The sequence below is a fragment of the Rhinoderma darwinii genome, chromosome 1, assembly GCF_050947455.1.
Source record: "Rhinoderma darwinii isolate aRhiDar2 chromosome 1, aRhiDar2.hap1, whole genome shotgun sequence".
Classification (NCBI taxonomy): Eukaryota; Metazoa; Chordata; class Amphibia; order Anura; family Rhinodermatidae; genus Rhinoderma; species Rhinoderma darwinii.
The window spans coordinates 24,150,549-24,163,501 of NC_134687.1; the positions used below are offsets into that span (position 1 = coordinate 24,150,549).

The following is a 12,953-nucleotide window of genomic DNA, read 5'->3' on the forward strand; positions in this document are numbered from 1 at the left end:
TTTTAGGGGCTATGTTCCCTTGTGGTTCGCGCTTAGGTTGTCTACTGGTATAAAAGGGACCCCTGTTTTCGCCATTGTTTTGGTTAGAGGTTCTTGTAGGCTGTTCAATTTACTAAAGGCAGACCTGGGGACCTGTGTTAGGCCCCCAGCTGCCGCTAAAACCCTGGGCACCTTGTGATCGCATCGCGGGTGTGCCGGTGGGGTGAGAAAGGGAGCTCCATGCCTCTAAAACCACTCAGATGCGGCGGTCGCTATTGACCGCCGCATCTGAGGGGTTAAAAATCATCGGAGACCACTGCTATTGGGCCGCGATCGTTGTCTTGAAGCCCGAGGCTGTTAGCAACAGCCTGGGCTTCACGAGAACAGCATCCAGTTCAGGTGAAACATCTTCTGAAGTGCCGCCGTGAAAAGGCGGCGCTGAAGAAGAGCTACCCTGAACAGCCGCCGTAAAAACACTACACGGGGGCCGTAAAAGGGTAAAATAAATGGATCATTATGGTCTAATACTTAAGTCCAAACACACATACAAACATGTACATGTCGTCCTTCTACACAAGGTAATCTGGAGGACGACTTTTAACTTACCATTAAGCTCATTCCTGGGTATAACCTCAGGAGGGATAAAGAGAGAGCAGACTTCCTTTACTAATTCTTTGTAGGAGAGAGATTTCCATGTTTTTAGTGTTTCCTTTTCCAACTTGGGAATATCTTCCGGCACAAACAAGCCTCCATCTGGAGCGAACCCGGAAAACAGCACTCCTTCAAAATCCACATCCGACACTCCTCCACGTGTGCTGGTGTACTTCATACTTTTACCTGTGAGGGGAGACATTTCATTAGTAGTTTATAGAAACGATTGGGAATATATGTCAGAATAAAAAATAAAAGCTGACAAATGATTCCTGATACATAGGAGGTTTGATCATAATGAGTATTAGCCTTTACAATAATATAATACTGCTCCCTATATACAAGAATATAACTACTATAATACTGTCCCTATATACAAGAATATAACGACTATAATACTCTCCCTATATACAACAATATAACTACTATAAAACTGCCCCTATATACAAGAATATAACTACCATAATACTGCCCCTATATACAAAAATATAACTACTATAATACTGCCCCTATATACAAGAATATAATTACTATAATACTGCCCATATATACAAGAATATAATTACTATAACACTGCCCTCTATGTACAAGACTATAACTACTATAATACTGCTCCTATATACAAGAATATAACTACTATAATACTGCCCCCTATGTACAAGAATATAACTACTATAACACTGCCTCCTATATACAAGAAAATATATACTATAATACTGCCCCCTATATACAAGAATATAACTACTATAATACTGCCCCTATATACAAGACTATAACTACTATAATACTGCTCCTATACACAAGAATATAACTACTATAATACTGCCCCCTATGTACAAGAATATAACTACTATAACACTGCCTCCTATATACAAGAAAATATATACTATAATAATGCCCCCTATATACAAGAATATAAGTACTATAATACTGCCCCTATATACAAGACTATAACTACTATAATACTGCTCCCTATATACAAGAATATAACTACTATAATACTGCCCCTATATACAAGAATATAACTACTATAATACTGCCCCTATATACAAGAATATAATTACTATAATACTGCCCATATATACAAGAATATAATTACTATAACACTGCCCTCTATGTACAAGACTATAACTACTATAATGCTGCTCCTATATACAAGAATATAACTACTATAATACTGCCCCCTATGTACAAGAATATAACTACTATAACACTGCCTCCTATATACAAGAAAATATATACTATAATACTGTCCACTATATACAAGAATATAACTACTATAATACTGCCCCTATATACAAGACTATAACTACTATAATACTGCTCCCTATATACAAGAATATAACTACTATAATACTGCCCCCTATATACAAGAATATAACTACTATAATACTGCCCCCTATATACAAGAATATAACTACTATAATACTGCCCCCTATTTACAAGAATATAACTACTATAATACTGCCCCTATATACAAGAATATAACTACTATAATACTGCTCCTATATACAAGAATATAATTACTATAATACTGCCCATATATACAAGAATATAACTACTGTAATAATGCTCCTATATGCAAGAATATAACCACTATAATACTGCCCCTATATACAAGAATATAACTACTATAATAATGCCCCTATATACAAGAATATAACTACTATAATACTGCTCCTATATACAAGAATATAACTACTATAATACTACCCCCTATATACAAGAATATAATTACTATAATACTGCCCACTATGTACAAGAATATAACTACTATAATACTGCTCCCTATATGCAAGAATATAACTACTATAATACTGCTCCCTATATACAAGAATATAACTACTATAATACTGCCCCCTATATACAGGAATATAACTACTATAATACTGCTCCTATGTACAAGAATATAACGACTATAATACTACCCCTATATACAAGAATATAACTACTGTAATACTGCCCCTATATACAAGAATATAACTATTATAATACTGCCTCCTATATACAAGAATATAACTACTATAATACTGCTCCCTATATACAAGAATATAACTACTATAATTCTGCCCCTATATACAAGAATATAACTACTATAATACTGCCCCTATGTACAAGAATATAACTACTATAATACTGCCCCCTATATACAAGAATATAACTACTATAATACTGCCCCTATATACAAGAATATAATTACTATAATACTGCCCCCATGTACAAGAATATCAGTACTATAATACTGCCCCCTATATACAAGAATATAAATACTATAATACTACTCCTATGTACAAGAATATATCTATTATAATACTGCCCCCTATATACAAGAATATAACGACTATAATACTGATCCTATATACAAGAATATAACCACTATAATACTGCCCCTATATACAAGAATATAACTACTATACTACTGCCCCCTATATACAAGAATATAACTACTAGAATACTGCCGTCTATGTACAAGAATATAACTACTATAATACTGCTCCTATATACAAGAATATAACTACTATAACACTGCCTTCTATATACAAGAATATAACTACTATAATACTGCCCCCTATATACAAGAACATAACTACTATAATACTACCCCCTATACACAAGAATATAACTACTATAATACTGCCCCCTATATACAAGAATATAACTACTATAATACTGCCCCTATGTACAAGAATATAATTACTATAATACTGGTCCTATATACAAGAATGTAACTACTATAATACTGCCCCCTATATACATGAATATAAATACTATAATACTACTCCTATGTACAAGAATATATCTATTATAATACTGCCCCCTATATACAAGAATATAACTACTATAATACTGCTCCTATGTACAAGAATATATCTATTATAATACTGCCCCCTATATACAAGAATATAACTACTGTAATAATGCTCCTATATGCAAGAATATAACCACTATAATACTGCCCCTATATACAAGAATATAACTACTATAATACTGCCCCCTATACACAAGAATATAACTACTATAATACTGCCCCCTATATACAAGAATATAACTACTATAATACTGCCCCTATGTACAAGAATATAATTACTATAATACTGGTCCTATATACAAGAATGTAACTACTATAATACTGCCCCCTATATACAAGAATATAACTACTATAATACTGCCCACTATATACAAGAATATAACTACTATAATACTGCCCCCTATATACAGGAATATAACTACTATAATACTGCTCCTATGTACAAGAATATAACTACTATAATACTACCCCTATATACAAGAATATAACTACTGTAATACTGCCCCTATATACAAGAATATAACTACTATAATACTGCCCCTATATACAAGAATATAACTACTATAATACTGCCCCTATATACAAGAATATAACTACTATAATACTGCCCCCTATATACAGGAATATAACTACTATACTACTGCCCCTTTATATACAAGAATATAACTACTATAATACTGCCCCTATATACAAGAATGTAACTACTATAATACTGCCCCTATATACAAGAATATAACTACTATAATACTGCTCCTATATACAAGAATATAACTACTATGATACTGCTCCTATATACAAGAATATAACTACTATAATACTGCCCCCTATGTACAAGAATATAACTACTATAATACTGCCCCCTATATACAAGAATATAACTACTATAATACTGCTCCTATATACAAGAATATAACTACTATAATACTGCCCACTATATACAAGAATATAACTGCTATAACACTGCCCCTATATACAAGAATATAACTACTATAATACTGCTCCTATATACAAGAATATAACTACTATAATACTGTCCCTATATACAAGAATATAACTACTATAATACTGCCCCTATATACAATATAACTACTATAATACTGCCCCCTATATACAAGAATATAACTACTATAATACTACTCCTATATACAAGAATATAACTACTATAATACTGCCCCTATATACAAGAATATAACTACTATATTACTGACTCCTATGTACAAGAATATAACTACTATAATACTGCCCCTATATAGAAGAATATAACTACTATAATACTGCCCCTATATACAAGAATATAACTACTATAATACTGCCCCTATATACAAGAATATAACTACTATATTACTGACTCCTATGTACAAGAATATAACTACTATAATACTGCTCCTATATACAAGAATATAACTACTATAATACTGCTCCCTATATACAAGAATATAACTACTATAATACTGCTCCTATATACAAGAATATAACTACTATAATACTGCTCCTGTATACAAGAATATAACTACTATAATACTGCCCCTATATACAAGAATATAACTACTATAATACTGCCACTATATACAAGACTATAATTACTATAATACTGCCCCTTATATACAAGAATATAACTACTATAATGCTGCCCCTATATACAAGACTATAATTACTATAATACTGCGCCCTATATACAAGAATATAACTACTATAATACTGGCCCCTATATACAAGAATATAACTACTATAATACTGCCCCTATATACAAGAATATGACTACTATAATACTGCCCCCTATATACAGGAACATAACTACTATAATACTGCCCCCTATATACAAGAATATAACGACTATAATACTGCCTCCTATATACAAGAATATAACTACTATAATACTGCCTCCTATATACAAGAATATAACTACTATAATACTGCCCCTATATACAAGAATATAACTACTATAATACTGCCTCCTATATACAAGAATATAACTACTATAATACTGCCTCCTATATACAAGAATATAACTACTATAATACTGCCTCCTATATACAAGAATATAACTACTATAATACTGCCCCTATATACAAGACTATAACTACTATAATACTGCCTCTATGTACAAGAATATAACTACTTTAATACTGCCCCCTATATACAAGAATATAACTAGTATAATACTGCCCCCTATATACAAGAATAGAACTACTATGATACTGCCCCCTATATACAAGAATATAACTACTATAATACTGCCTCCTATATACAAGAATATAATTACTATAAAACTGCCCCCTATATACAAGAATATAACTACTATAATACTGCCTCCTATATACAAGAATATAACTACTATAATACTGCCTCCTATATACAAGAATATAACTACTATAATACTGCCCCTATATACAAGAATATAACTACTATAATACTGCCTCCTATATACAAGAATATAACTACTATAATACTGCCTCCTATATACAAGAATATAACTACTATAATACTGCCCCTATATACAAGAATATAACTACTATAATACTGCCCCTATATACAAGAATATAACTACTATAATACTGCCTCCTATATACAAGAATATAACTACTATAATACTGCCTCCTATATACAAGAATATAACTACTATAATACTGCCCCTATATACAAGAATATAACTACTATACTGCCCCTATATACAAGAATATAACTACTATAATACTGCCTCCTATATACAAGAATATAACTACTATAATACTGCCTCCTATATACAAGAATATAACTACTATAATACTGCCCCTATATACAAGAATATAACTACTATAATACTGCCCCTATATACAAGAATATAACTACTATAATACTGCCTCTATGTACAAGAATATAACTACTATAATACTGCCCCCTATATACAAGAATATAACTAGTATAATACTGCCCCCTATATACAAGAATATAACTACTATAATACTACCCCCTATATACAAGAATATAACTACTATAATACTGCCTCCTATATACAAGAATATAACTACTATAATACTGATCTCCTATATACAAGAATATAACTACTATAATACTGCCTCCTATATACAAGAATATAATTACTATAAAACTGCCCCCTATATACAAGAATATAACTACTATAATACTGCCTCCTATATACAAGAATATAATTACTATAAAACTGCCCCCTATATACAAGAATATAACTACTATAATACTGCCTCCTATATACAAGATTATAATTACTATAAAACTGCCTCCTATATACAAGAATATAGCTACTATAATACTGCCCCCCTATATACAAGAATATAACTACTATAATACTGCTATGTACAAGAATATAACTACTATAATACTGCCCCTATATACAAGAATATGACTACTATAATACTGCCCCCCTATATACAAGAATATAACTACTATAATACTGCTATGTACAAGAATATAACTACTATAATACTGCCCCTATATACAAGAATATGACTACTATAATACTGCCCCCTATATACAAGAATATAGCCACTATAATACTGCCCCCTATATACAAGAATATAACTACTATAATACTGCCTCCTATATACAAGAGTATAACTACTATAATACTGCTCCTATATACAAGAATATATCTATTATAATACTGCCCCCTATATACAAGAATATAACTACTATAATACTGCTCCTAGGTACAAGAATATATCTATTATAATACTGCCCCCTATATACAAGAATATAACTACTGTAATAATGCTCCTATATGCAAGAATATAACCACTATAATACTGCCCCTATATACAAGAATATAACTACTATAATAATGCCCCTATATACAAGAATATAACTACTATAATACTGCCCCCTATATACAAGAATATAAATACTATAATACTACTCCTATGTACAAGAATATATCTATTATAATACTGCCCCCTATATACAAGAATATAACTACTATAATACTGCTCCTATGTACAAGAATATATCTATTATAATACTGTCCCCTATATACAAGAATATAACTACTGTAATAATGCTCCTATATGCATGAATATAACCACTATAATACTGCCCCTATATACAAGAATATAACTACTATAATAATGCCCCTATATACAAGAATATAACTACTATAATACTGCTCCTATATACAAGAATATAACTACTATAATACTGCCCACTATATACAAGAATATAACTACTATAATACTGCCCCTATATACAAGAATATAACTACTATAATACTGCCCACTATATACAAGAATATAACTACTATAATACTGCCCCCTATATACAGGAATATAACTACTATAATACTGCTCCTATGTACAAGAATATAACTACTATAATACTACCCCTATATACAAGAATATAACTACTGTAATACTGCCCCTATATACAAGAATATAACTACTATAATACTGCCCCTATATACAAGAATATAACTACTATAATACTGCCTCCTATATACAAGAATATAACTACTATAATACTGCCTCCTATATACAAGAATATAACTACTATAATACTGCCCCTATATACAAGAATATAACTACTATAATACTGCCTCCTATATACAAGAATATAACTACTATAATACTGCCTCCTATATACAAGAATATAACTACTATAATACTGCCCCTATATACAAGAATATAACTACTATAATACTGCCCCTATATACAAGAATATAACTACTATAATACTGCCTCCTATATACAAGAATATAACTACTATAATACTGCCTCCTATATACAAGAATATAACTACTATAATACTGCCCCTATATACAAGAATATAACTACTATAATACTGCCCCTATATACAAGAATATAACTACTATAATACTGCCTCTATGTACAAGAATATAACTACTATAATACTGCCCCCTATATACAAGAATATAATTACTATAAAACTGCCTCCTATATACAAGAATATAGCTACTATAATACTGCCCCCCTATATACAAGAATATAACTACTATAATACTGCTATGTACAAGAATATAACTACTATAATACTGCCCCTATATACAAGAATATGACTACTATAATACTGCCCCTTATATACAAGAATATAACTACTATAATACTGCTATGTACAAGAATATAACTACTATAATACTGCCCCTATATACAAGAATATGACTACTATAATACTGCCCCCTATATACAAGAATATAGCCACTATAATACTGCCCCCTATATACAAGAATATAACTACTATAATACTGCCTCCTATATACAAGAATATAACTACTATAATACTGCTCCTATATACAAGAATATAACTACTATAATACTGCCCCCTATATACAAGAATATAACTACTATAATACTGTCTCCTATATACAAGAATATAACTACTATAATACTGCCGCCTATATACAAGAATATAACTACTATAATACTGCCTCCTATATACAAGAATATAATTACTATAAAACTGCCCCCTATATTTCAAGAATATAACGACTATAATACTGCCTCCTATATACAAGAATATAGCTACTATAATACTGCCCCCCTATATACAAGAATATAACTACTATAATACTGCTATGTACAAGAATATAACTACTATAATACTGCCCCTATATACAAGAATATGACTACTATAATACTGCCCCCCTATATACAAGAATATAACTACTATAATACTGCTATAGTAGTTATATTCTTGTACATAGCAGTATTATAGTAGTTATATTCTTGTATATAGGGGGGCAGTATTATAGTAGCTATATTCTTGTATATAGGAGGCAGTATTATAGTCGTTATATTCTTGAAATATAGGGGGCAGTTTTATAGTAATTATATTCTTGTATATAGGAGGCAGTATTATAGTAGTTATATTCTTGTATATAGGGGCAGTATTATAGTAGTTATATTCTTGTACATAATACTGCCCCTATATACAAGAATATAACTACTATAATACTGCTCCTATACACAAGAATATAACTACTATAATACTGCTTCCTATATACAAGAATATAACTACTATAATACTGCTCCTATATACAAGAATATAGCCACTATAATACTGCTATGTACAAGAATATAACTACTATAATACTGCTCCTATATACAAGAATATGACTACTATAATACTGCCCCCTATATACAAGAATATAGCCACTATAATACTGCCCCCTATATACAAGAATATAACTACTATAATACTGCCTCCTATATACAAGAATATAACTACTATAATACTGCTCCTATATACAAGAATATAACTACTATAATACTGCCCCCTATATACAAGAATATAACTACTATAATACTGTCTCCTATATACAAGAATATAACTACTATAATACTGCCGCCTATATACAAGAATATAACTACTATAATACTGCCTCCTATATACAAGAATATAACTACTACAATACTGCCCCCTATATACAAGAATATAACTACTATAATACTGCCTCCTACATACAAGAATATAACTACTATAATACTGCCCCCTATATACAAGAATATAACTACTATAATACTGCCCCCTGTATACAAGAATATAACTACTATAATACTGCCCCCTATATACAAGAATATAACTACTATAATACTGCCCCCATATATACAAGAATATAACTACTATAATACTGCCGCCTATATACAAGAATATAACTACTATAATACTGCCTCCTATATACAAGAATATAACTACTACAATACTGCCCCCTATATACAAGAATATAACTACTATAAGGGCATGACCACACATGGCGGAATTCCTCCGCAACTGTCCGCATCCATGCCGCACAGAATCTGCGTTGCAGATTCTGCTGCGGATCTGCACAAAATGTGCAGTACATTGATGCGGACTAGCTGCTGCGGACTGCGGGAAAAGTGCTTCCCTTCTCCCTATCAGTGCAGGATAGAGAGAAGGGACAGCACTTTCCCTAGTGAAAGGAAACGATTTTCATACTTACCGGCCGTTGTCTTGGTGACGCGTCCCTCTTTCGGCATCCAGCCCGACCTCCCTGGATGACGCGCCAGTCCATGTGACCGCTGCAGCCTGTGCTTGGCCTGTGATTGGCTGCAGCCGTCACTTACACTGAATCGTCATCCTGGGAGGCCGGACTGGAGACAGACGCAGGGAGTTCTCGGTAAGTATGAACTTATATATTTTTTTACAGATACATGTATATTGAGATCGGTAGTCACTGTCCCGGGTGCAGAAACAGTTACTGCCGATCGCTTAACTCTTTCAGCACCCTGGACAGTGACTATTTACTGACGTCTCCTAGCAACGCTCCCGTAATTCCGGGAGCCCCATTGACTTCCTCAGTCTGGCTGTAGACCTAGAAATACATAGGTCCAGCCAGAATGAAGAAATGTCAAGTTAAAAAAGCAAGACGCATCCGCAGCACACATGACATGTGCATGACAGCTGCGGACTTCATTGCGGAACTTTGAATCTCCATTGAAGTCAATGGAGAAATTCCGCCATGACTCCGCCACTGGTCCGCAACAGACAGAGCATGCTGCGGACACCAAATTCCGCTCCGCAGCCTATGCTCCGCAGCGGAATTGTACGCATCGTGTAAACGAACACTGCTAAATTAAAGTGAAAGTCAATGGAGAAACGGCTCCGCTGCGGATTAACGCTGCGGAGTGTCCGCAGCGGAATTTAAGTGAAATTCCGCCATGTGTGAACCCGCCCTAATACTGCCTCCTACATACAAGAATATAACTACTATAATACTGCCCCCTATATACAAGAATATAACTACTATAATACTGCCCCCTGTATACAAGAATATAACTACTATAATACTGCCCCCATATATACAAGAATATATCTACTATAATACTGCCTCGATATACAAGAATATAACTACTATAATACTGCCCCCTATGTACAAGAATATAACTACTATAATACTGCCTCGATATACAAGAATATAACTACTATAATACTGCCCCCTATATACAAGAATATAACTACTATAATACTGCTATGTACAAGAATATAACTACTATAATACTGCTATGTACAAGAATGTACCTACTATAATACTGCCCCCTATATACAAGAATATAACTACTATAATACTGCCCCCTATATACAAGAATATAACTACTATAATACTGCTCCCTATATACAAGAATATAACTACTATAATACTGCCCCTATATACAAGAATATAACTACTATAATACTGCCCCTATATACAAGAATATAACTACTATAATACTGCTCCCTATATACAAGAATATAACTACTATAATCCTGCCCCTATATACAAGAATATAACTACTATAATCCTGCCCCCTATATACAAGAATATAATTACTATAATACTGTCTCCTATATACAAGAATATAACTACTATAATACTGCTCCTGTATACAAGAATATAACTACTATAATACTGCCCACTATGTGCAAGAAAATAACTACAGTATTATGGTGAACTGGTCTGCAAATTTTCTCAGCTTGGTCAACTGTTTAGACCACATTGGTAAGCAATTTCCATTTGAGCAATTCTCTTATATCATATTCCAGGTTATACTTTAAGCAAACACATAAAACATACCAGCAGCCTTCACCAATTCTATAAATCAGTGTTTTTGCGTTTATTTGGGGAAAAACCACTATGAACCAGTCACAGGCCCTGCCCTCCCAGGGCTTCATCTTAAACAGCCCATGCACATAAAATATGGTGTGGCATGTGATGAGCCTGTGCTATATACTCCCAGTGCTACAGAAGTAATGGAGACGTGGAGTAACTGTGCAGGGATCAGCATGGGACTAACACTATAATAATCAGGACTGGGGCAGGAAACCCCTGACCGTGTCAGTTAAAATTGTACCTGGTCAGAAGCCTCCTGGGGTCACTTCAAGGAGAAACCTAATTTTATTTGTGAGGAAAATACAAAAATTAAGTTCTACAGGTCAGAGAGATCCTGCAACGTGCTCGGTGCGACACAGTTGTGCCCTCTGCTCCCAAAGTCACATGACTGTGTGTCTTAAAGGAACAGTGTAAGTATTCAGTGCAAATCCCTGTGTGTTGCAGAGCTCTGCTGTACTGAATGTTTCACTAATTTATTAAAATGAAGAGAGATTAGCGAAAATTTGTACTTTACCGGGCACCTATTTCTATTTAAAGGGACGGTAATCATAGTGGTAGGAGGACCCCAACACCACACTAATGCCCACAGCTGCACAATACAAACGCTTAGACTTCTAGTTCTCCAGAGAATGGATTTATTGTCCACTCAGAAATCAGAGCTACAATACGGGTCCTCTTACACAGCCCGACATGGGCCATGTAAACGAGCACCGATCAACACTGATCAACGAGCGCTCATTTGCTCCTTTCACAAGGAACTATGTATGGGGACGAGCGCTCGTTACTACGATCACTCGTTTTCCATACATTTCTATCATGTCGGCAGCGCATCTCCCCTTCACACAGGAGATGAGCTGCCAACAACAATAATATTTTCTGCTGAATAAACGATGTGATCAGTCGATGAACGAGCGTTTGCTCATTCATCGGCTGATCGTTGCC

The 12,953-nt window shown here is 33.2% G+C and overlaps 1 protein-coding gene across 3 annotated transcripts in view; it reads right to left on the reverse strand.

Moving 5' to 3' along the window:
- THNSL2 (threonine synthase like 2) overlaps positions 1–12,390 on the reverse strand; it is an 88,352-nt gene extending 75,962 nt beyond the window's left edge. For all 3 annotated transcript variants that reach the window (XM_075848811.1, XM_075848810.1, XM_075848809.1), the window contains exons 1-2: positions 12,253–12,390; positions 586–816 (exon numbers count right to left, since the gene is read on the reverse strand). In XM_075848811.1, the coding sequence (XP_075704926.1) occupies positions 586–808 (223 nt within the window). In that variant the 5' untranslated portion in view covers positions 809–816; positions 12,253–12,390. The remainder of the gene's footprint in view (positions 1–585; positions 817–12,252) is intronic.
- Between the last annotated feature and the right edge of the window lie 563 nt (positions 12,391–12,953).